General features: G+C 37.6%; 1 protein-coding gene and 1 long non-coding RNA gene across 4 annotated transcripts in view; both read right to left on the bottom strand.

Moving 5' to 3' along the window:
- The window catches only part of LOC117243196 (zinc finger protein 423 homolog), a 138,831-nt gene that overhangs the window by 61,584 nt on the left and 49,785 nt on the right, over positions 1 to 27,462 (bottom strand). For both annotated transcript variants that reach the window (XM_033510466.1, XM_033510465.1), the window contains exon 4: positions 23,860 to 23,931. In XM_033510466.1, coding sequence (XP_033366357.1) covers positions 23,860 to 23,931 — 72 coding nt within the window. The remainder of the gene's footprint in view (positions 1 to 23,859; positions 23,932 to 27,462) is intronic.
- LOC117243206 lies at positions 11,704 to 14,687 on the bottom strand. 2 transcript variants are annotated; one of them, XR_004495412.1, is made up of 3 exons: positions 14,419 to 14,687; positions 12,994 to 13,272; positions 11,704 to 12,514 (listed from the first exon to the last, which is right to left on the bottom strand). It is a non-coding gene; the product is annotated as an uncharacterized LOC117243206 (long non-coding RNA). The 2 variants fall into 2 exon arrangements; XR_004495411.1 differs by lacking the exon at positions 14,419 to 14,687 and adding an exon at positions 13,355 to 13,872.

Genomic DNA, 27,462 nt, shown 5'->3' with positions numbered 1-27,462 from the left:
AAAAATAATAAAATTTATGTTAAATATTATATTACGTAACATTGTGAAAAAAACAATGTGCAACAACGACGACGACGACGACGAAGGTAATAAAAGCACATTGAAATTGTTAATCCTTTCATGGTATCTTTAGCTAACAGTGATTCACTAAGCTAGCAGGATTTATGGAATATTTAATGTAATTAAAATTTCTATATCGATTATATCCTTCCTTTTTATCCTGGTCGTAAAACTTCTCTTTTATTATTATTTATCTTATCGCGCTAACAGATCTTACGTTTAGCTGCTTTTGTTATTTTCAGCCTGAAAATTTCAAGTGCTTCGTTCAAGGATGCAAAAAAAAAAAAAAAAAAAAAAAAAGGAAAATTCAACGGATCGATTTGTATACCGGGGAAAGATAGAAGTTGAGAATTATGTTCAGCATTGCGGTTAATAAAATGAAAAGCCATATACGGATGATAAAATGATAATACAAGTGGACAGAGAATATAAGATAGCGATCGATCGACGTTGAAAATATATTCGAGATATCCTCAATTAGTGTGAAGTATGATACATCGAAGAGGATGAGAGGAACGTTGCATAGAAACTTGGGTGTCACCGCATCGATTTCGATACTCGAATCTAAAGCCTCGCTATGCCAACAAGTCTATTATATATTAAAATTTATGTCCTCAATTATGTTGTAAATGCAAATGCGATCCTCGAATGGTACATTGTCGTTAAGCGACTCGATGTAACTTGTACAAGGTCTTCGAAAGAGATTTCAAGAACGAAGGGAAATAAGGAGAAAAAAGTGGCATTATACGGCCACCTAATTGATCGATCTGCATTGCAGGATAATTCTTTTTTTTTTTTCCTCTTCCTGACAGCTCTACAACATTGTGTAACTTGTCTCGAATTGCAACTGTGGTGCTTCGATTAAAGCTCCATTCACAGTTGAAGATCATTGTACAGGAATTTTCATTTTCACTGGATTAATGTAAAAAATTGCTCGTTCCTTTCACGCTAGACTATAATCTATTTGTAATTTATTTATATTACATTTATTTATGTTATATTATGTACGTTTATAATTAGACATTTTATCTATTCAAATTATTGACCACGAGAGCTTGCCATTATTTCCAATTACAAACGTATGGTTTCATAGAAAAACCTGTCTTTTCGTCAGCAATATTTTCCTCTATATTTATAGATGAATTTATCATTCGTACATTTCGTGTGGATGGAGCCGCACGAACGCGTATTGGCGGTGTGTCCTTTCTCCGATCTTATCGTCCTTATTTCGACTCGGAGCCCTTATCCATCATCTTCTTCTTCGATTACGATCCACGACATCGAAGTCCAGAGAGTCGCGATGGCCTCGAGACCTCGATAGTGTCGACGAGAGCGAGAGAAGAAGAAGAAAAGGAAAGAGAAAAAGGGGAAAACGACGAGGGGGAAATAAAACGGAAGAAGGAAATATGGGAAAAATGAAACGGGTTGGTGGTTGTCGACGTAAAGAAGGAATAATAGAGACCTCTTTTTATCTCTCTCCCCCTCCCCCCTTCATCTCTCTCTTTTTCAGTTATCAAAATAAGTCGTATTCCCGGAAAATTAGAGAGTTCGATGAAAACGTGAGAATAAAAGTTCTGGCAATCAAATTACCTGCTTTCAATCAGATAATTCGCTGTTTATTTAATGTAATGCAACTGACGAAGAAAATTTCGACGATACTTTCAGCTCACGAGGGTCGACGAGTTGTAATATTATTGCTGTAGAGATTTAAGAACAACAATTGTGAAATACCACGTGTAGATTTATAGAATTATACCATACAGTGGAATAATTAAGTTTCCAGTGAACGCATCGTTTAAAGAACATTTTCAATTCATGAGGTTCGAAGAAGTAAGTTATTTCGGTTGGAAAAATGCCGAGAATAAAAATCTCACGAGAGCTAGCAAAAATAAATTTCCTCCAATTATTCACGTTCTACGTGGTGCGATTGAAAATATCGTCTATTAGCGGATGTCGTAAAATTATGATATTGAAACGTAACATATTGCAAGTTAAATAACGTTATAAATATTAACAGCGAAATATCAATTAGGAAATAATATCTGGAAGAGCGGAAAAATAAGAGCCGAGAAGCGTTATAAAAAATTCAAAGTAACAAGATAAAAATAAAATTGTGTCCATCTATCGTTGCAAATGGTAGGATTGAAATGCAAAATAAGACGTGGACAAAATTGAAGAATAAAAGTTGCGAGGCGTTGCACGAAATTTTATAAAAGTAAAATTATATAAATTTATAAAAGTAAAATTTCTTTCCAGGAGTATGATTTAATTTCCGTACGATGAAATTGACGAAATGGAATCGAATGGATGCTTTCGGTATACGGGGGATGAAAAATGAAACGCTAAAAGGTGAACGAACAAATACAGGAAAGAGAAACTGGCGAAAAGCGAAGCAAAATTGGGTGAATGAGTATGGAAGGGGGGGAAAGAGAAAGAGAGCGGCAAACCACACGTATGCAAACTTTTAATAACGCGAACATCCTCTTTTTACTGGTACAAGGTGTTCGTTAGCAGTTTACGAGCGGATAATTATACGACGATACGGCAATATCCGCGCTAACTTTTTCAACCCCTCTCGTGCGTTATTTTTTACCACGATTAAAGTACTTCACGACCGTTTTTACGGACTAACGGTGAACAATTGCCTCTTTTTTAAACTTTTGTTGCGTCACGACATTATTTGTCTGTTAAATTCTCCTTTACGATTTTCTTTTTGTCTCCTTCTCTTGCTTCCTAGGTTCATTCCAGTTCACGTAAAATTCTCCAATGGATGATAAACGAATCGTGTTTATTAAATTGTAGATATTAGATCAAATGTTAATTAAATATTAAATTGATAATTGTAGAAATTAAATTAATAAGGAAAATTAGATTAATAATAATAATAATAAAATATTAGATTAAATAGTATCTATTTCTTTAATTATAAATATTTCTTTGGAATTTCACGCGAATTTTAGAATAATTTCTCATTTGTTACCATAAGACCTTTCTTCTAAACTTCACTCGAAAATGTTCACTCGATCGTTAAACTCGTTTACTAAATGTTCTGCAAAAGTTCCTGAAAAAGTTCCATTCACCTAGAACTCACCCCTTTCAACATCAACAAATTTCTTCCAGCTAGAAAAATCCAACTCACCTAAAAATCATCCCTTCCAGCAGCTACAAATATACAAATTTTTCCAGTAGCAGAAGTTTCTTGAAAAATCCTCTCCATTCAAAAATTCCCCTTTCAACGTCCCCGTGTACGTATCTAGTCGTCTTTCATCGCGCAAGTTGCTCAAAAAAGTTCTACATTCCTAAAAATTACCTATCAAGTTATCATCTTCCAATTTATGTAATCTACTTTAGCAAATCTCTTCCGTATAAAACCCATTTTGCATTCGCAAAATCCTGCCTTTCAGCTTTACGTGCATTTTGCGACGTTCGTTCGTGGAGAAACCCTGTCTGAAAAATTCTTTCCCTGAAAATTCACCCTATCCATCGCTACTGCGTTTTCTTCGTCGCTACATTCACGAATTAATATATCCATCGTCGTGCTTATTTTTGTTAATTTATTTGGAACGTCCAATTAACTTTATCGATTCGTAGAACGAACAATACGAAACCCCATAGACGAAAGATCTCTCGAGCCTGTAACGCGAATTCAATTAAGCGTAAGCGTTTCTCTGCGGTCAACACGTGGGCGTACAAAGTCGATTATCGCGATGCACGCATGACACGCGTGTGCATCGGAGCCGCCATTGCACGCGAGACGTTTTCTTTTCATCTTTCTCTTCATCTCTGTACGTCGTGCGGTGCTCGTGGAACACGACGGCGAAAGGGCAAATTGCCTCGATCCTTGTCTCAACTGGCCTGAAACCGCAATTGCTTAAGACCCGGACAATTAAACGGCGCGCGCCACGACGAGATTCGCTCCCTCGGGGGAGATGCTCGTCCACCGTTGTAAATCCGCAGGACGAGCTCGAGGATTCGCGTGCCACCGATTCTTAATACGAATTTTAGACGAGGATCTCGTTTGACTCTTTGGCGTCCAACGTTTTGGTATTTAATAATTTCTTAGTATTTAGATATTTAGATACGAATTCAAATAAATAAATTAAAAGTAAACAAAAACACAAAGAAATTGAAAATTCATTTCCCGACATTCTCATTTACATTGCGTACGAATGCCCTCCAAGTAAAAATTCTATCGGGTCATTCAGAGCAAAACGTCCACAGGGATACCAGAGTCCAGATGAGAATGCGAAGAGTCAGCGTTGGTAATAGATCCATCGTCGAGGTGGATTCCTGGTCGGTGATGACCACGTCGTAGAAGGTGATCCCGTTCTCGTGATCGTCGAACACGAAGATTTTATCTGGTGCCGAACCGGTGGCCAAATACTAATTGGACACGGCTTTATTTATACCCGACGTTACGCTTCGGGGCAGCTCCCACAGTAGCCCACGTGGCATTCCTTCTACTTGGGCTTCTCCCATCGTGTCTAGTATGCTTGCTCCCCTTAAAATCGAATGGGTGTCCTCGGCCGTTCCTTTCCCGTTGTTGTCTGTCGACGCTCGTTTCGAATTGCTTTTTTCTCTTTTCGACTCGAGCCACAGACAAGTTGAAGCCGGGGCTTTTTAAAACGAGCGAGAACTCGATCGTTGCATGACAGCAGAAGGTTTCACCATGCTCTACGCGGATAATACTTTTCTCGGCGATATGCGCGCATCGAGATGGTTTCCCATTATAACATAGTATTAATGTAACACGAGTTGTACATTTTTTAATTTAATTATATGACAAAGAAATATATATATAATATTTAACATTTTATTCTACGCGTAGAAACGACGTTTAAAATTGTTCCCAAGATCGCCAAGGGAATGTATATTCCCGGTGACTATTTCAAATTAAAATTCCACGAAGTTAATGCCCGGTGCGTATTGCAAAGCGTTTAAGGGGCCATTCGTATAGGTGCAATATAACCTCTCGAGCATTGTACGGTTGAACGTTAGGTGTATACGTATACCCCTTTACTATTATCGTGAAGGAAACCGCAAATCTCGCCTCAACGGCAATCCTTTCTCTCCGCCAAGAGAATTGCATAGTGTGGGACAGTGTCCTCCTCTTTCCCTTGGCCAACTCACTTCCGCACGATTACGTGCAATCTTTCATCCACCGGTTTAGCCGTTTTCTACTATTTTTACCTTTCCCTGTCGTGTAACGCGTCCCTGTCTCTTTATTCGTATCACATCCTACGTTACATTCGTATGGTTTAACCAGTCAGCTGTTTTTGACGAGTATACTCGTCATGAGGAAATGGCAACATTTCGTGTTACGGCGAGTATACTCGTCATGCGTAGGAAATGGCAACATTTCGAGTTACGACGAGTATACTCGTCATGAGGAAATGGCAACGTTTCGTGTTACGACGAGTATACTCGTCATAAGGAAATGGCAACGTTTCGTGGTTCGACGAGTACACTCGTCATGAGGAAATGGCAACGTTTCGTGTTACGACGAGTATACTCGTCATGAGGAAATGGCAACGTTTCGTGGTTCGACGAGTATACTCGTCATGAGGAAATGGCAATGTTTCGTGGTTCGACGAGTACACTCGTCATGAGGAAATGGCAACATTTCGTGTTACGACGAGTATACTCGTCACGAGGAAATGGCAACGTTTCATGTTACGACGAGTATACTCGTCACGAGGAAATGGCAACGTTTCGTGTTACGACGAGTATACTCGTCATGAGGAAATGGCAACGTTTCGAGTTATGACGAGTATACTCGTCATGAGGAAATGGCAACATTTCGTGTTACGACGAGTATACTCGTCATGAGGAAATGGCAACGTTTCGAGTTACGAGTATACTCGTCATGAGGAAATGGCAACATTTCATGTTACGACGAGTATACTCGTCATGCGTAGGAAAAGATAGAACAGGCATTTCGGTATAACTAAATTCTATGTTATAACAACAGCCGCACACGCTCTGTGCTTGACGAGTATACTCGTCATCGCTTACAGTTTGCCACGATTTTAGGTACACAGTTTTCAAACAGACCGCAGCAGCTGACTGGTTAAGGGTAACGTAACATATAGAAGCTTCTTCCCGTATCTATAACGACAGAATTTCTCAGCGAACGGCAACCTGGCGACCCTGCGACGTTACAAAATCCGCCATAGTCATAGCGACGTTACTCTCGATCTATCTCGATCGAAATTCCGGACTCCCCTGTCCGTGCGAGCTGGATCCGCTGAAGTTGAACTCGCGGCAGAATTCTTAATTTTAGCGTATGATGGCGTCATTGAAAGCTGGCGAGCCGGCGTTGTACGCGACGCATGTCGCGGCAAGTGAAATACAAAACGGACTCGCGGAGAGACGGACGCGGACAGACGTACCGCGTACAGGAATCTCTTGTGCGATAAAATCTGCCGACCTACACCTCGGCTCCTTCAGAGAGAAGGACGCCGCTTACGGGAACGCTATATACATTGGCGAAGACTGTGTGCGCCACGAGTTTCGTGATATGCTGGCTTCGCCTTCGCTTGATCCCGATTGCTTGCATCGATCCACGATCGACGTCGTTGATAACGAACGAAATTAGAACGCTTTCAGCTAGAGTGAACCGAGGGTGGTCAGCGGTTCGATCGTTCGTTGCAGGGAAACGCGGAGTAAAGTACTATAGTGGAACTCCTTGTCGTTCGAATATCCTAATAAACTTTGTGTTATTCGAAGTATTGCAATATTCCCCAGGCATATTTTATTAGCGTTCGTGTAAAACGTACTCTTTGACATATTCGATCGAGCGAGTTCTCATCGTAGGAATTTGTAGGTATGAAACCAGTAGACGCGCGAGTATCGAGAGAAAAGACGGTGTAATTGGAAAACTGGAAAGTGTAAACGCGACAGAATTAGCAAGAACACGCGATGTCAGAAAAGCCACGACAGCACACGTTGAAAAACAAGAACGTGATATCGGATGATTACCCGAAGCAGGTACGGTGTTTCCGTAAACACGGCCACATTCCTGTGCATGGCCACGCAAGAGTATACACACTGTGTGATAAAATCTTTTAATCGCGCGAGGTGATTTCTTGCAAAACAGATAGGAAGAAAATATGGAATCAAATTTTGTCGTCCGAGGCTGAGTTGTCGAGAAAACTAATTTTGCAAATTTGTTTGATATCCATGGCTAGACTCGAGCAAACAGTAAGAAGAACGTTAGTCTACGCGCCAGAAGGTTCTTCATTTTCAAGAAAATAGAGTTTGCTCGCACCCTGCGATCATCGAAAATTCGAAGCAATTAATTACGTGTTTATTTAAATTAACTTAAGAAAAATATAGAATCGTGAGATGTAAATGGAAATAGGTGGAAACCGAACGTTGTTACGCTACCCTTCGTGACGCGAACAATCGACGAGATTGCAGGTCGAAGATTATACGATCGAACAAATCTACTATATCAATCGAACGTTTGAGAAAAATATAGAATTTCAAGACACGAAGCTTTGAACGAGCGTTTGCGCTAACTCTAAGTCGAAAAACTGGGGCAAGGTTTATACGATTTTGTCCAAGCATATTTAAGCGATATACCAATGCGCAAGGTGATGTGTTTAACATGCGTGGCGTGTAAAATTCCATCTCGTCAAAAATTCTATGAAACAGAGATCGTAGAATCTATTCCAGCATAGAATTTTTCTAAGATGAAAAAAAAATTTGTTCAGCAAGGAAAAACGAAAGTAAATATTACTTTCGCTCACAGAATGAAATTTCCAATAATAGTAACATCCGGTTTCTGTTCTCTTGTTCGTTTCTTTTCCTGCCAAGCTCGCAGCCGGGCTCCCTTCGCTCCTCGAAATATTTGTCTGCCAACTATTCATCGACAGTCAATTGTTCAAGTTTTCCTTCGTTTTCGAACTCTTCCATCACACGTCTCAATAGCTCCTTGCTATTCATTAATCTCATTATTTGCTCTTATTCTAATATCCTAATTAACTCTTTCGAACGTTCTAACCTGCCTCGTTCGTTCGAAAAGTGTTCACCATATAGAAACATGGTGCAATTACGAGAAGTATCCCGCGAAGTATCAAAGATCGAAGGCTATAACTTCCGATAATGGTTTCATCGAGGGTTTCCTCTCCTTCGACCGTGTATTACGATCGGGCAGGACGAGCAGAATTTCCGAGACTGGAAACGCGCAGCTCCGGGAAAACAATAATCCCGGCTAATGATGATTACCTAGCACTCAGCTCCGGCTAGGATTAATTTAGCCCATTTGCATTCGTAAGCGAGCCGTTACCTGTTATACCGTGCTACCTTGTCGCAATCGCGGCCGTGCAAATAACGCGTGCTCCATTCCCGAAAGACAGATCCCTATGTCGTTTAATAAACACACCGCTAAAATACATTGTACACACTCGTCGCTTCTAAGCCTTTTCTACACTAGATCCCATTTTTTTTTTCTTTTTTCTTTTTGATTTAATCTCTTTCTACGAATTATTCTTTCTTCGTGATAGCTATGGTGCAAGAATTTTACTATTTAACACTAATCATCTGATTTTATGTAAATTCCTGTCTTATCTGATCGATAAATTTCTCAATTTTTGTTAATAAAAGAACTTGCAGAAAGTTAGACCAGTGAAAGAAATAACAACGAGCGTGCAATTTCGAATTAAATTTTGAGACCAGGCTTGGTGAGATTAGCGTTAATCTGAAATGTTTCGTAGCTGGAAAATAATATTTTCTAGCTGCGAAATAACGTTCTTAGTATTTTAGAATCGTAAAATAATATTTTAAGTCTACCCTATGTATATGTGTGTGTTAAAAGATTGGTCAACATCTGTATCATTTTTGTGTCACGTTCGTATGCAATGGTTTTTTTTAATGCAATTTTTTTTTTATGTAATTGGAATTATCGCGAACCTTACGGATACGTGGCTGAAATCATTGTTTTCCAAACTTATCCGTGTTTGATGGAAAAACGTTGATTTTCGAAGATCTGTCTCGTCCTCGACGTTTAAAGTAAGACGTCGCGGAACTTGGTGTTTCCTGATTTTATTTCGTTTAGCCTTTTTCAAGCTTTGACAGTTTCTGGCTCGCTCGATTTTCCTCATAGCTTCGTAACGTCATTTTCCTTGGTAATCGATCGAGTCACCTTATGGGGAAGTAGGCCAAGTAGTTGGTGATAAAATATCATTGCGTTTTCGTGCGATCGTTGCAAACGTTCGTATGGAAACTTAAGGAAAATTTCAGGCTGTATTTTTCTGCGATTAGAATTTTATCCACAAACTGCTTTAGAAACATTTCCAAATTTTTCTCCCCCCAGGAATCACGTCGTGTCCGCCTTTACGCGTTTTTCGACCACACCCTGTATATTCCTGAAAGCGCCGATTAACTCGCCGGAAGCAAAAGGTAGAAGAAACGAAATTCAATGGTGAAATTAAGTAGAATCCAATTTTCTTCGTTTCCGCTGTTAATATATATATTTTCGCAATTTCTCGAAAGAAATTAAAAGATAGTAAGTGGAAAGGTATTTTTGCCATAGCTTTCGTCACACGAAGTACAGTTGGTAATAGCGAAAGGGTTGACCACGTTGCTCTAACGATGCAACAAAGTGCACCGGCTGTATTTTGAGCCACGAGAAGAAGAAAGTCGGCTGAGTAATCGAATATAAATGGGTCAATCGGCTCGATGCGACGCCGTGAACAACACGCGAGTTCGAAACGATGTTCATTAAACGTTTGGGCCGCTTTCCAAATCGAGATACCACGCGAAAAGCTGGCTATTGTGAGTCAATCGACTCAAACGATCGTCTTTTATACCTTTCGTCGAAATTGGCACTCTGAAGCACTCGGATCCCTTTCACTCTCTGTTGCAAAATTATACCTTGAATAAATACCTCGGTACTTCAATTTTAAATACTTTAACCTTCTATTATTATTATTATTATTATCGTAAACTGACTGAAAAATTGTTAAGACGATGGGACAAAAGAATACAAAATTCCAATACTGGAAGTAGAATAAAATTTTCGACAGACTTGTTAGAAGATGCAAGAAAAATTAAAAGAAAAAAGGGACAAAAAATTCGTGTTCTAAAAGAATGAAAATCCAGAAGCTAAAAAATATTATTTGTAAAATATAACGTAGAGTATGTTATCTATAAAATATTATTAAATCTTGCGAACTTTGGACAGCAAGATAAAAAGCTGCTAGGTATGCGATTCTAAACGATGCAATATTTTTTCCTACCAAAGGGTAATATATTCTACAAACTTTATAAAACAAACTTCTTTAACTTCAACAAGAACGTTCTATTCTTATGAACAATTTCTATAATATTTTCTATCCATATCCCAATATCGAATATAAATTATAGGAAAATTCGTGTAGTGGGAAATTTATAATGGTAATAAATAATATAGGAACGTGGTAAGAAAAATGTTGCAAGCCTGTGTTGTCAGAAGGGGAGAAAAGAGATGGAAGTGAAATCAAACGATCAAATACAGGATTAAACAGCGTATCGATTCGACACGACGCAACGGGTGGAATGATCGCAATAAGACACAGGATTTCAACATCGATTCGCATTAAAATTACTGAGGCAGCAGAATCCTGGCTCCCTTTAACGCATCGTCGACTGTATGGTATATATGCTACAAGATTACGAATAAACCGCTACATACTACCAATGAAAAACATTAATGGATCGTGACTGGCTCCTGCCTCCAAGTAACTTCCATTGCACCTTTTTGGAATTCATCTGGTTTCTCAAGCCGATGAGTAGATACAAAGTTGCACGACTAGTTCGCCAATATTCAGAGTCCGAATAATAATTAAATCAGAAGCAGAAGATTGTTTAGAGGGTGTCGTGTGAAAGCGATTTTCTGAAAATTTGAAAAATACAAGATCTGTAAAATACAAGAAAATTGCTTGCAAATTTTAAATGTCAATTAAGTTGACATTTGTTGACAAAATGTCAAGTTGAAAATGTGATGGGTAAACAGAATAGCAATTGTTGAATTTCAAATTCTGGATATCAATCGTTGAAAAATAGTAAAAAATATAATAGAGAAGCGGATTACTAAGTTTCAAATTTTGCCTATCAATTATTGCATACCTTTAGATTTCTGTAATCTATCAATCAGATATAAAAAAGAAATTAATTCGGATAAACATCTATCTTTGATCAATTTTCTTATTTAAATAAATAAGACACAAACTTCTCGCGAGATCAATTTCCTAAATTCTATCGGATAAGAAAAAGAAAATATTTCTTTTATAGTTGGCTATATAAGTTTCTCACTAAACCAGTTTTACGTTTTCGAGTCCTATCGACCATAAAAAATCAACCATTACTATACATATGTATCAAATTCTTAAATAAAACACTTCCTTTTCTCCCTCTATATTTCTACCAAAGCGAAGAATATCTTAAAAATGCAAAACTCCAACTAAAATATATGGATTTTAAATGAGTGAAAAATAAAGAGAACGAATTTCTGTGGTATATTATTTTTCTGTCCTATCACTATCCTATTGATATTTAAAGACCAGCAGAAAGGACCTTTCTGCTCAATCTTATTAAATACAAAATATATATAAATATATATAAATAATAATAATATATATAAATAAATATAAAAAAGAAAATATTTCCTATATAAAGTTTCTGCCTACGTATATGTATCTGCATGTACAAACTTTCTGCCCATACAAACAAACACCAAACTCTTATCAAACACCAAAAATCACCCATCCCAACTATTACCTGTATCGAATTTTATAATAATATATTTGCTTTCGTTATATTTCCAACAAATTATTACTAGAAGACATTACGAGCAGAAAGGAAGAGATCGGAAAAATTAGAAAAGAAAAGCCCTCGAATTCTAGCAAAGCAAAGAATATTAAAAAAAAAAAAAAAAGAAAAATTGCAAATAAAATATACGAATTCCTAGTTCTAAATGGATTAACAATAGAAAGAAGGAAATTTTTATGCGCTATTATTAAATATTGCATTCTACTTCTATCGTTTTACTTTTCAATGTTAGTATCCATCTATTATTCTATCGATGTACTACTTTTTCTGCGTTATTACTATTCCATTATTCTGTTATTGTATTATTTCTCTGGATGCTATTATTTGACGATTGTTTGTCGGTTGTTTTATTTGACGCGGAGATGGTGACTGGTAGCAGGACGTTTTGCACTTCAGGGGCGTTGTACTCTCCCCGACGATGGTGGGACTGATGCTTTCTCATGGCACCCGGGGGAATTTAGGCGAAAAGTTTCACCCTGACCGGCCCGAGGCGTGCGATCCTTATGGCGCCGGAAACTTTTCGCTGGTCCAGACCTCGTCGCCGATTTCGCGTTATCGCGTCGTCTTCGACGACCCTGGTTATCGCTTCATCCAGCCTACATCGTAGTCATAGAAAGATCGTGTGCTTCACCGAATAAGTCTGAAAATCATGAACGTGGTATCGTGAATCTTTTTACGATTATTAAAGTTTTCTCAATGAACGTATGTTATTACGTATGAAAAATACTCTGCGACAGACCATACTTTCATTTCATAAGAAAATGTAGAACCAATTCAAGAGTTCAATCTAGAAATTCGAGGGATAACTTGAAGACGTCTAATCATTTGAACGTTGAATGAAAAAATTCAGGAAACGATTTAAAGCGATATAAAAGTGCATATTCAAAATTTCAAAAGGAATTTACAAACTCTGAATAAAATAAAGAAATTGTAATTCCACTGCATTACTAAATTATTGCCTGACTAAATTAGTAGAGAGTTTCAATAACGAAAGATCGTTGAATCGCGTTAAATGTTGCGATAAACGAAGCTTGGTAAATTAAATTCCCGATTAATTTCTGCCAGTATAGGAAGGTTGAACGAATATTTTTAATATAAGAAAAATACGACGCAACGTACAATATTCGTATCGATCCAGAGAACGTTTCCAAATAAATTTCCAATTTCCAAATTTGCCCGATCAATTAGACAAATTTCGTTCCTCTGACATTTAACGTTAACAACGATCGTTAAATATATTCATCTCTCTAGCGAGAACTTGAGATAGCGTAGGACAGAAGTAACAGGCATGTAAATCAATTTGCCTCTCGGTTACACGAAGATTGCTGCCAAAAAGGGAAGAAAAAGTCTGGCCGCCCATAAAACACCACGTAATCGCATAGTTCCGTAGAAACTAATCTGCAAAACGAAAAAATACCGTAAAATCGCGATTCCGTTTAGCCGATAATTTTAGCAGGTGGGAAAAAGAGGTAGAACTTACCAGAGAAATTTCCGCGTGGTCTAACGCTAAAACGTTGGTGTGTGCGCGCGTGTTACCTTGCTGTGCGTGGTTTCGCGGTATTCACGCGAGAAAACTCCCCGGAGAAATAACCGGCTTGTATGTAATGTACGCCGAGGCATTGTAAGGGGGTGTAAAGTCGGCGCTACGGCCCTGATGGGGGGTTAGTTGAGTAAAAAAAGAAGAAGGAAAACAAGGCGAAAAAATAATAAAAGAGGAAGAAGGCATCGATCTAGCTAGCAGGTGTGAAACACCATCGACCCCAGCGGCGCGCCGTGTATTTATTATTTTATTAGCACCAGGGACCGGAAGCTGTGAAACAAGGAGCTCCTCCAAGCGAAAGGAAACGAGTGCAACGGAGGCTGTCAATTTGCTCGATGAAGATTAGAGGACTGGCGTGTTGGATACGTAATGGGTGCATGGCGCTTGTGGTTCATATTTTATGGAGTTTCTTTTCCTTCGTTTTCTCTTTCAGAGATTTCCTTCAAAAAAAAAAAAAAAAAAAAAAAACAAAAAGAAGAATAGAAAGACTGGAGATTAGTAGGTCAAAGATATCGTAAGCTAGGTTATGCTCTTCTCTCGTATGCTTCGTTATATGCTGATATCTCTTGCATCTTCCACAGAGAAGCAATTCTTTAATTCGGTATATCTGTTCCTTTTTCAAATTTGTGTTTAACGTCGCACCGAATATGGGGTTATTACATATTTATTTTCCCCAGGAAATCTTAACGCCTCTGTCTTTGTGTTTCTGTATATCTGCATTCGTATAGGAAGTGGACGGCCATTAATTATTGATTACGATATAGGTTATAGAACGGTGGCACTGTTTTCTTTAAATTAGATTGTCTTTTTTTTAAGAATTTGTTTAAAATCGAAGGCCACAGGTCAACGACATGGTAAATCATATGTTCTATCGTTTATAGAGCAGCGATTTTTAAATTCAATATATCGGTAACTAATTTCTTGCGAGAACAATCTTTTTTTAAAAGGAGATTGTTTAAAATTGAAGGTTATGCGTGAAGAACATAGTAAGTTATATGTCTTACCTTAGAAGAAGCTTGTCTTAGAGGAGCATTTTTAAAATTCAATGTATTGTTAGCCAATTCCGTTTGTATCAAAGCTGTCTCTTCATTTGACGATGGGAATTCTAAAAAGTAGAATCTATTTTCTTCTTAATTCTTGAATTTGAATATTTACGCAGGCGAAATGACGATTAGTGGAGTACAGCGCTATGGAAAATGAATAAACTACAAGTCCGATTACACGGTTACCGTTGGCCGGTAAATCAGAGAGCTGCTAAGACTGTTCTAAAAGAGGGAATTACAAATGCATATCGAGAATTTAGAAGTTTCAGTGTAATTATAAACAATATCCAACGACCGTGGAAAATAAAACCGATCTAAATAATAAAAGAATTTATACAGATACAAATTACAGAGATAAATTGAAACATATTACTGCGATATACATAGCTGTAATATAATACACCCCAGAAACTAATCAATAAATATAACCACGTAATTTGTTCACTTTCAATTAGTCGTACTCCGTAAAAAAACGCCTACTCCTAATTTCCTTTCAAAGTAACACGTGACTTTACCACTCTCGGCAATATTTCATTAGATCCAGCCTTACAATTATACCTTACAAGCTAAATTCTAACGTCTTATTGGAATGCCAGAAACTTTATACGTTTCCACCTCGTACCGCCTCGATTAAAAAACTTCATTTTCTCTCCAGATTTACGTTTAACCACCGACAACTAAGATAAAGATACAACCAAACGAAAAGATCAACATTTCCACTGCACAGATAATTTCTAGAAAAAAATGTCCAACCAACGACCTCGCTCATTCACGTAACTCCATACTGATCATTTCTAATAAAATATCTCAAAGAGGAGACTGAACAATTTTCCACTCGGCGTCACGTTCTGCTATTTTTACAAAAAAATGACCATCGCCGTTTCTACGAAAAATGACCAACTAATAATTTCACTGGGCCTGGTAACTCTATGCCAATTATTCTCATTAAAATACCTCGAACTGGACACTTGGTAAATTACCATTTCGCGTGATATCAATTAAACAGCTTAACGAGGATAATAAAAAGGAGAAGAAGGGTATTTATTTAACATATCAGAATTGGCTAAAACGTGCGTCAAGCCGACAATCAAGGAGCGAAGAGGGGTTAAATAAAGAGAACGCGATAGAGGAAGTGGAGCTTCGTCAAGCTTTCGCCGGCATGAGATGTTGATCAGGCAGGTAAGCTTGGTGACACCGGTCCAACCGGCTGTCAGAACTTTATCGAATAATAAACGAATTAAACAGCGGGGAGGACGATGGGCTGGCGGACATTTAAAGTGCTCGTCCATGTCCACGTCCGTCCTGGCTAATTACCGTCGACTTTAACCGCGATCCGGAACACCAAATTTCATCCTCGACAAAACAATTTCCGCCCAGCAACTCTGTCTCACCGATTATTTCTCTACCAATTCTCTGACGCTTCCGTTTCCATACTTTTTATATCCGCTACGATCTTCTACCGAATTCCAGACGAATTGCGGCGAATTTTGGTATTTACGTGGCCGATGAGAACACCAGTTTTCCATTTTTATTTCCCAGTTTTGGGGAGATCGACGATTGACGCGAGCTCACACTCCACGTCAATTAGATTTTGGATGAAAGCTTCGAAGACAAGGAAGCGCCGGTTCCCCGTAAGAATTTTACGTTTCGCAGAAATTTCTCCTTTCCAACTATTCTCGACTCTTTACTCAATATTTTGCTGGCTTTGGTTCTTAATGGAACTTTTTCCTAGGCATTTCAACGGTCTTCGAAATATAATTTTCCCTTTTCGTCGTGTGTCGAGCAACATGGAAAATAGGAAAATGTAGATCTTCGTTAGGATCTTTTTATTCGTTTTCTTCAGGATTTATCAGGTAGAATGCATGATCGTATTAACGATAGATTATTATTTATTTGGTTATTTAGTTGCCTGAGCGGTTTACGACGCAGAAGACGCGTTACAAAGTAATAATGAATAAGCAAGTTGAAGGCTTCTTGGTGTCCAAAGACAGACCAGCTTTAAATTTTCAACGTGTCTATCGAGGCTGTTGTAGCTTAGTTAATCTACAGACATGGTCAAGACTAGACGGACAAAACTCTATGCGACACATCTACAGAGACCAAACTCGAAGTTCGTCCCTGAAGGGACGAATTTTTTAATTTGACTGATTTTGTTATTAATTTGATAGCTAAAGAATGCAACCACCGTACACGTTCTCGTCTCTGTTTCAAATTTTATCAACCTAATCGCCATGTAATCGTGTCTCGTTACGATGATAATCAAATTTCAAAATTTTTTGTATAATATATACATAAGAAGTTCCCGCGAGTATTCGGAGTATTATCGCGAGCCACTGTATATATTATTTTCCGGTATGTCACAGAATTTTAGTTGTCAGTATCATTTCTGAGAATATGATTAAAAAAATGGAACCTGGAAAACATTATACAGGGTGGTTGGTAACTGGTGGTACAAGCGGAGAGGGGGTGATTCTACGCGAAAAAACAAGTCGAAAATATAGAATACAAATTTTTCGTTTGAGGCTTTGTTTTCGAGAAAATCGACTTTGAATTTTCGCTCGGTACGCCTGCACTTTATCACGTCTCGTTATAACGGATCTCACTGTAGATCGTTGTCTCGATTGACGTTATTTTTTTAATTTTCTTTTTAATTTTTCTAAAAATCTACAGTGGGGTCCGTTATAACGAGACGTGATAAAGTGCAGGCGTACCGAACGAAAATTCAAAGTCGATTTTCTCGAAAATAAAGCCTCAAACGAAAAATTTGTATTCTATATTTTCGACTTGTTTTTTCGCGTAGAATCACCCCCTCTCCGCTTGTACCACCAGTTACCAACCACCCTGTATTTCTAATATTTTATCAATTTTCTCGTATCAACGTTTTATCAGGTTTTGATAATAATTAACATTGTATCCATCTCTGATAATAATTAATATTGTCTGCGTCTTGCCATATGAATCTCCCATGAATTTTTAATAGCAATCTTTTTTTTTCAATTTCTGAGAATAATTCAATTCTGTACACATTTTTCCATATTAATGGTCCATCAATTTTTTATAATCATCGCTATCGTTTCAATCTTCTCATATTAATTTCCTACTGCACTTTCTCGCAATGATTGATACTTCCTGCATTTTCCTTTTTCATCGTTCGAGACTACACATGCCGCGTGGCAAACTCCGCGCTTTCTAATTTCCCGTAAACGCATAGAAATCCACGTTGCAGCGCTATGAAAGTAATACGAAACGTAACGAGGCAATGAAGCTGGTAAAAAGAAGAAAGGAGGATAGAAATGTTACGAACGAGGCACGTTCGCGTTAAAACCCCGTAGCGAAGTGTAAACCGAGCGACACACGGAGGTCGATTAATCACGAGCGACTAACTCTTTTTGTTGTCGATCCAACCCCTTCGCCTTAGACATCCCCAAAATGCTGGAATTGCAGTCGGAGTAAGTTAATCCGACGATCGTGAGGATCGACTGTCCATCCGGGGCGCGGATAAACATCCGAAATGAATTCCAAAGGGCGGTTTCCAGGACAAGAGTGGAAGGGGGTGGGTTACTACCAACAGGAGGGTTAAATTAAGAGTGGAAAGAAGGGAGCAGCTTGGAGCGATACGCTGAACCGAGAGAAACCGAGTCGAACGCTCGTAATGCGACCAGCTTAAACTTGCAATGGGTCTCTGGGGTATAAAAGGAAAGAGAAAGAAAAAAATTGAGAGGAGGTGGAGGGTTGGATTGGGTGACTGACTGGCCGGACGTTCGGCAAGATACGACATATCTATGGGATTAGGAGTTGCTTACGAGTTTGAAGATGGTCGCTTGGATGTAGAATTAATTTTTGTTTCCAGCGGAAAATTAGAAAATTCAGAATTATCGAAGCCTGAGAAGGTAAATCGAAGTACGTTTTCTATCAAACGTAAAAATCGTAGTGAAATCTTTCACTTTCTATTTTATTCGAAGATGGTATCCCACTGCGGGTAGCCATCCACATGTTATATTACTATATCACTAAGTTATAATATTTTATCAAATGTCCTACTCGACAAATTGTAAAATGTAAATAAATAAATAAAAAAAAACTTTCTATTTTTGTACCATCCGTTGAGAAAATAACTGTCCGCTCAAACAAGAAGACCAACCAACGTGTCGAAGCCAACCATTATCTCAAAATTCTTGAAAATCTCGATTTGTCCAAGTTCGAGATACCAGATCGAAGTATTCTCTTCTTAAATCTTTCTCAAACCACGCCAAACCGTTCTGCGAAGCTCGGACCATTCTCCGTGTTTACTCGCAATCTGCGAATGTCAATTTTCCTAAGTTTCGTTTTGTATCTTGTTCGTAATCTATATTTTGCATCTGTGTAGACAGAGAATCAATTTCTCATAGGAAAGCACGAGTCTGAAGAAACCACCCTCGGAATCTAAATGGCTATCTTGTTAAACGTGAGAGGCAGGCCAACGAAACGTGAAGCAATTCTGAACAATTCCACGCAACGTCCCGGCCCTCAAGTATTTTCTACTTCCATTAAAACGCTGAAAGAGGAATCATTTTTCTCCTATACAGAGTGTTAATTTTAACTCGAGCACCTAAATTATTTCTGTTACTGTTGAAAGTAAGAAAAACGACCAAATAGGACGTACATGATTTTAAGGTGTACATTTAACGATAAAAAGGTGGTTTTAAGGCGAAGGTCATTTTAACAGTTTCTTCAAGATCATTGAAATATTGTACAGGTAATTCATAAACTAATTCATAAACACCAAATGCCCACAAAAATTGTAAAGCTAATTCACCTAATTAATCCACAAACTTCAAGTGTCCATGAAGATTAAGAAGATAATTGATAGACTAATTCACAAACACCAAAAACCCACAAAAATTGTAAAGCTAATTCACCTAACTAGTCCACAAACTTCAATTGTCCATGAAGATTAAGAAGATAATTGATAGACTAATTCACAAACACCAAAAAACCACAAAAATTGTAAAGCTAATTCACCTAACTAGTCCACAAACTTCAAGTGCCCAAGAAGATTAAGAAGATAATTGATAGACTAATTCACAAACACCAAAAACCCACAAAAATTGTAAAGCTAATTCACCTAACTAGTCCACAAACTTCAAGTGTCCATGAAGATTAAGAAGATAATTGATAGACTAATTCACAAACACCAAAAACCCACAAAAATTGTGAAGCTAATTCACCTAATTAATCCACAAACTTCAAGTGTCCATGAAGATTAAGAAGATAATTGATAGACTAATTCACAAACACCAAAAACCCACAAAAATTGTAAAGCTAATTCACCTAACTAGTCCACAAACTTCAAGTGTCCATGAAGATTAAGAGGATAATTGATAGACTAATTCACAAACACCAAATATCCACAAAAATTGTAAAGCTAATTCACCTAATTAATCCACAAACTCCAAGTGGTCATAAAGATTAAGAAGGTAATTGATAGACTAATCCACAAACACCAGTAAGAAAAGCGACCAAATAGGACGTACATGATTTTAAGGTGTACATTTAACGATAAAAAAGGTGGTTTTAAGGCAAAGGTCATTTTAACAATTTCTTCAAGATCATTGAAATATTGTACAGGTAATTCATAAACTAATTCATAAACACCAAATACCCACAAAAATTGTAAAGGTAATTCACCTAATTAATCCACAAACTTCAAGTGCCCAAGAAGATTAAGAAGATAATTGATAGACTAATTCACAAACACCAAAAAACCACAAAAATTGTAAATCTAATTCACCTAACTAGTCCACAAACTCCAAGTATTCATAAAGATTAAGAAGGTAATTGATAGACTAATTCACAAACATCAAATGTCCACAAAAATTGTAAAGGTAATTGACCTAACTAGTCCACAAACTTCATGTGTCCATGAAGATTAAGAAGATAATTAATAGACTAATTCACAAACACCAAATATCCACAAAAATTGTAAAGCTAATTCACCTAACTAGTCCACAAACTTCAAGTGTTCATAAAGATTCAGAAGGTAATTGATAGACTAATCCACAAACACCAGTAAGAAAAACGACCAAATAGGACGTACATGATTTTAAGGTGTACATTTAACGATAAGAAAGGTGGTTTTAAGGCGAAGGTCATTTTAACAGTTTCTTCAAGATCGTCGTATTTTTCTGTCTATTAACACTAACCTTGCGAGTCCCGGTCAAACAACCTGTTTCAAAATTTAATTGAAAATTCCACATTCGTCGTTATTTCTTTCGTTCCTTTAACTTTATACAATCCGATTAATCAATTTCTTCATTTTCGATGATATAAGAATTTACATAGAGTCGGACGAACAAAAACCAAACAACGACGAACAATTTCGAATTAAACTTCGAAACGTTAGTAACGTCAATATCAATATGTGTTTTACATAAAGAATGATCGATAGAAACTAACCCCTAGAACTGAAGTTACTAAAGGCAAGAGAAACAAGGTAAATCAAACCACTGTGTCCTCGAACCGTCTTATCGATCTTCCAACCTTGAAACTCCAAATCCTGTATCATCCTCCACCTCCTTTTCCTCCTCCAAAAAGAAAGATAGAGACAGAGATAGAGAGAGAGAGAGAGAGAGAGAGAGAGAGAGAGAGGAAAATAGAAACGGAGCCCCGTAAAATGGAAACGTGGACGGTGATGATAGATCGAACGCGGAGCAATTCTGGACAAAATTGGACGCGTTTTTAATGGAAGAAGCGGCGGCGATGGCGGCGGAAAACGGTGCAGTTGTTTGCCGGGCGAGCAAACACGACGGCACTTCTCGAGGGCGTAATCGAAATTGCGGGTTCGACGTCGACGAACGAGTTTCCGCGGAATCGTGATGCGACCACGGTGATTCGATTACCGTCCAGAGCAACACACAGAGATTCCAGCTTTAGTTTCGTTGGTTTGAAGAGGAAGTTGCTGCGGGATAGAGGAGAGACAGAGAGTGCTGGCCCGTGAATAAGGCTCGAAGAGGAGGCAAGGGGATGGTTTTGCCTTTGGCCGGCGGCGGCTATCCCCGGCTAGCTAACGCACTCCTGGGAAGACATAAATGTGTCCCTTTAGTGGCACACAGCCTCTCGTTTCGCGTGTCCTCGCCGAAAAGCTGCGGATTCTGCCACCCTCTGCATCAAACTTTCCTCCGTGCGTCGTAGAAACGCGTCCAAAAAGTTGTTTTACCTTCTTCCAATCTTTCTTTTTACGCGAATCCTTTGCCCGCGATTTTCGTCCCTTTATCTTGATTTTCGTAAAAATTTTCCAAATTCTTTGAGGACAATTGTTTCTGACAAATTCGTTTCTTTATTCCAGTTTGCGCGGGATTAATTTAAGATTACTGTGTTTCTTGTGCTACTTGTTTTGAGAATTTTTGAACAGAATAATTTGGTGCTATAAAAAGCGCTTTAGACCATTCGTTGCAATCGTCAGAGCGAATTTGTTAAATATAAGTGTGTTGAGAAATGTTCCGTTTATTTCTTCTCCAGGGGAATTATTTGATATGCTCGGTTGAATGGTGTACAGGGTGTTTTAATCCTCATTACGGAGGTACTCGTTCCTCTACGTTAATGTTTTATTTGACGATTGGATAAGTTGGAACCTGACAAACAATTTTTCTCTCTTCGTCCTCTTTCTTTTCCTGGCCGTAGATGATTTAACGAGTTTGTTTAAAAAGGTATTTATCAAATAGGTATTTTATTCTCTCATAAGAAACTTTCATTCGCGTTCGTGATTTTTCACCACTCGACACCCTTTCGTAGCCAAAGTAACTTTCTAAAGAAAAATCGATCTACCAAGCTATCTACCAACAACCTAATTCACACACAAAGTATTAAATACTTAAATATGAATAGTTCCATCATAAATAGAAGATAAAACCTACCAACTACGTGTTACTCACAGAGATAAAAAAATCGTAAATACTATCGCCTATAATTATTATCCGCAGGCAACGTTAAATCAGATTTAATTTGTTCGCTGGTAACAATTAAACAACTTGAATTGCTATTACAACGTCACGTATTCCGGCGTTTATAAATCACTGTTCCAAATCAATCAGACGAAATAGTTAATTGTGTCTGTGACAATATTCCTGCAAGCTGGTAATGGACTTGGGAGATTGGTCGAGTAAAACCGAGTCAAACCGAACTGGGTCCTCTGTTACTCTGCATGTAATCGAATTACGTAAGCGTATGCACGTCGAATTCGTGGAAACTCGTGCCAGTATAAACCAAATCTGCAGGAAATTTTGCAGTTAGTCCCTCGAGTCTGATAAAAACCCTTACACCTGCTATCAGAAGATCGCATCCAACGTTTACAGCATCCGATTGATATTACGCGCAAGGAGCAACATTGAAACGCGGCGGAATAAAAGCGGAAGTTCAAGGTTGGAGCTGGTGAAAGTCGGATAGTAGGAAACTACAAAACTTGTGAATTAGAATGCGTAGGGTGTCGGCAATACGTTCAACGATAACAGATTACAGATTCGTTCAACTTGACTTTTTCTAGATCGAGAAACTGCGACGTGGATTATAAAACTGCGAAAGAACGAATACGAACGAACCGCGGAATCTGAAATTGAAAGTTTCGAGTCTGTTCGAGTTGGGAGATTTTAAATTTGGAATACCTCGGTTTTGGGATAATTTTAGGAATTGTAAGTATAATAGCGAATCTCGTACGACGATGTTGAACGTTGATACGTTAAAATTCCTACAATTGCGAGTAAAAAGATTTGAATATTCTATAAATAATACTAAAAAAAAAAGGACAAAAATCACAGAGTTGTCAGGTAAAAGATTCAAAATTGCATAATTAATTCGGGACTAACTTTAGATCCTAATTTCCTTCAAATTCTCAATCCCTATATTCCACTTAATAAAATACTTATTAGTTGTACAAAAATTCTATTGAATGCCAAACGTACAATTTCTTATCTTCTTTTTCTTTTACCTACGTTATTTAATATTTGAAATCTATATCGTGACGATAAACAAAGAGAGATACGACTTCCATGAAATTTAAAACGGTTCACATCGTTTCATCGTGTCACCAGTTTAACCCTAATTTTCGTCTGAAATCGTAGGGCGGAAGAATGCAGGGGGATCCTACGAGCCGATGTCCGTCTAAAAAATTCACCCCCTCGACCCGAGAAAAACGAAAGCGAGAAACAGAAAAGGGAGGCTACCCTCTTTATCGCCGTAGCTTTCTGCTTGTTAGAATCTCCTCGAGTTCTCTGAGATTTTTATGGGTCACGAGACTGTTTAAGAATCTCTGCATTACCCTCTCTTTCGTCCTATCTTTCATCGACCGCCGATCGTGTCAAAATTTTACGTAAAAAATCAGATACGTTTGATAAGAGTGAGAACAATTATACGTGAAACTTTAAGACTCACCGCTGTCGAGGCTGTTCTGATTCTCCAGATCTAGTCCTTGAACTGACGATGGCCTTCCTTCTTGTGCGTACTCTGAAACAGAATGTTTCCTTTTTAACGATTTTTAGTTTCCACTCTATATTTTTCAAATAATTCAATTTCCCAAGCGCGTGAGATTTGTAGACAATTGTTACTTTCAATTCGACATCGATATTTTTCGATGAATTTGGTTCACCAGAATCGGAAGCTTGCACAATAAAACATTGAAATATTGTACAGGTAATTCATAAACTAATTCATAAACACTAAATACTAACAAAAATTGTAAAGGTAATTCACCTAATTAATCCACAATCTTCAAGTGCCCAAGAAGATTAAGAGGATAATTGATAGACAAATTCACAAACACCAAATATTCACAAAAATTGTAAAGCTAATTCACCTAGCTAGTCCACAAACTTCAAGTGTCCATGAAGATTAAGAAGATAATTGATAGACTAATTCACAAACATCAAATGTCCACAAAAATTGTAAAGGTAATTGACCTAACTAATCCACAAACTTCATGTGTCCATGAAGATTAAGAAGATAATTAATAGACTAATTCACAAACACCAAATATCCACAAAAATTGTAAAGCTAATTCACCTAACTAGTCCACAAACTTCAAGTGCCCAAGAAGATTATGAAGATAGTTGGCAAACTAATTCACAAATTCCAGAGGCCCACAAAAATTGTAAAGGTAATTCACCTAACTAGTCCACAAACTTTAAGTGTCTATGAAGATTAAGAAGATAATTAATAGACTAATTCACAAACACCAAATATCCACAAAAATTGTAAAGCTAATTCACCTAACTAGTCCACAAACTTCAAGTGCTCAAGAAGATTATGAAGATAGTTGACAAACTAATTCACAAATTCCAGAGGCCCACAAAAATTGTAAAGGTAATTCACCTAACTAGTCCACAAACTTTAAGTGTCTATGAAGATTAAGAAGATAATTGATAGACTAATTCACAAACACCAAATATCTACAAAAATTGTAAAGCTAATTCACCTAACTAGTCCACAAACTTCAAGTGCTCAAGAAGATTATGAAGATAGTTGACAAACTAATTCACAAATTCCAGAGGCCCGCAAAAATTGTAAAGGTAATTCACCTAACTAATCCACAAACTTCAAGTGTCCATGAAGATTAAGAAGATAATTGATAGACTAATTCACAAACACCAAATACCCACAAAAATTGTAAAGCTGATTCACCTAACTAGTCCACAAACTTCAAGTGCCCAAGAAGATTATGAAGATAATTGACAAACTAATTCACAAATTCCAGAGGCCCACAAAAATTGTAAAGGTAATTCACCTAACTAGTCCACAAACTTTAAGTGTCCATGAAGATTAAGAAGATAGTTGACAAACTAATTCACAAATTCCAGAGGCCCACAAAAATTGTAAAGGTAATTCACCTAACTAGTCCACAAACTTCAAGTGTGCATGAAGATTAAGAAGATAATTGATAGATTAATTCACAAACACCAAATGCTCACAAAAATTCTAAAGCTAATTCACCTAACTAGTCCACAAACTTCAAGTGTCCATGAAGATTAAGAAGATAATTGATAGACTAATTCACAAATTCCAGAGGTCCATAAAAATTATACAGTTAGTCCGTAAACTAGATAATCTATAAATTCCAAATGTCCATAAAAATTATACAGTTAGTTCATAAACTAGATAATCTATAAATTCCAAATGTCCATAAAAATTGTACAGTTAGTTCATAAACTAGGTAATTTACAAATTCCAAATGTCCATAAAAATTATACAGGTAGTTCATAAAACTAGGTAATTCACAAATTCCAAATGTCCATAAAAATTATAGTTAGGTCATAAACTAGGTAATTCACACATTCCACATGTCCATACATATTACAAAGCTAATTCATAAACTGATTCACCAATTCCAAATGTCGAAACGTTTAAAAGAATTGCTGTAAATTCCATAGTCCAATTTACCTAAAAAGTACGTAAATTGCAAACTCGCAATTTCTACTACGTGTACGCCTTTCCATACTCGATAAATTAGATTCTTTGAAGAGTACCGACGTCGAATTAAAAGCAAACCAATATCAACGGTACAATAAAATTTGCCTCAAAGATCTTCGACCATTGTTCATCCCCGCTTCTCAGGATTCTTGTACAATACGCATATATTTACAAAGTCCTCTCGCCTATCCATATAATCTCAACTGAATAAAAATCTTTCAAACCATCCTTTATCCCTGTCCTTTTGTTCTAACTATGATCGATACACGGTGTAACACAGAGAAAAGAAAAAGGAAAAAGAAAAAGAATAAAAAATAGAAGTATCCGATCGCGAATGCAGAGAAGAAAAGAAGGGCGTGGGGATATCGGTGGTTGTTTCGTACAAGTTACGCTTAAAGTTGCGCATACTCCGGTGGGAAATTTGAATTTTGGCCAGTTTTCCTCGACCAGCTGGCCCAAGGTGGTTCGGTCTCCTATGCGCAGGAATGGGCTATGGGAGCCAATATCACCGGGGTATGGCTCCCATGGGACCGTCGCGGCTCTTTTCCACCCTTTCTCGTATTATATCCATCCGTGTAGCAGAAAGGGTCGAAAGCACGCTTACCGTGCCACCGTCGTGTATCTAAGTTCGTTCCGCTCGATCGCCCGAAATCCCATGAAATTTCAATGTGCACCTCCATTAGCCTCTGTATTGGCTGGAATTACGCCACTAGATTTTCGGGACTATAATAAAAGAAGAGAGCTGTAGAAAAGCTTGGATCACCTGGATGCGAGTAGCCAAATTGGTCGAGCCTAAGTTCCAATCGTTTCTGCGCTGTGATTTCGGGCTATGTATCCAATGTTATGATTATGTATCCAGTATATATGAATGTTCAATCTAATATTTGTCGTCAAAATATTCTTTCGTTGCGGCAATCGACGAGGCAAGAAGAGATGCGAAAAGAAATTGGAAATCAAAGAATTTCTTTATGCAAGCTGTCGAGGAACCCTATTGGAGGAATTAATTAAATTTAATTACATTAAAATAATTAATAGAAATTAATTAAATGTCATTACAGCAAAGGTGAACGAATCGCGGAATTTGTCTCCTGGAATTTTTGTACTCTTTGTGGATGAGTGAAGAGTTGTTCGAAGTTGAGATGATAATTGTATCAGAGAGGACGGAGTTGAAATGTCAAGTCGAGGGTTGGAAGGATTTGTAGATCGGTAATTAATTGACTGGAGTGTTTTCTTTTTAAGAAAAGGGATTATCGAAACTGAAGGAAATATTGAAAGGAAAAATTAAACGAATTAAAACAACTTGAAGTAATATTAAAATAAGGTCTAAGTATTTCCTCTATTTCTCAATATTGCTAATTATAATTTGCGTAAAAATCCACTCCATAATATATGACTCTCGTATTACGCTAACAAAGAAGAATCACAGAGAGATAGGAGAAGCTGCAGAAACTTGAAGAATCCAACATCCGCGTCACAGACTGGGGCATATGCCCAACAACAGACCGATTATCATCCTAAGCTCTTGCAAAATTCAAAAGCTTCCGCAATTCGCGAATATCGATAAACTCTTCA

This window comes from Bombus vosnesenskii, unplaced genomic scaffold (genome assembly GCF_011952255.1).
Source record: "Bombus vosnesenskii isolate JDL3184/JDL3185 unplaced genomic scaffold, Bvos_JDL3184-5_v1.1 scf7180000013265, whole genome shotgun sequence".
Taxonomy (NCBI): Eukaryota; Metazoa; Arthropoda; class Insecta; order Hymenoptera; family Apidae; genus Bombus; species Bombus vosnesenskii.
Note: the sequence above shows the minus strand (reverse complement) of the source record. Positions and strands in the feature narration are given on the sequence as shown.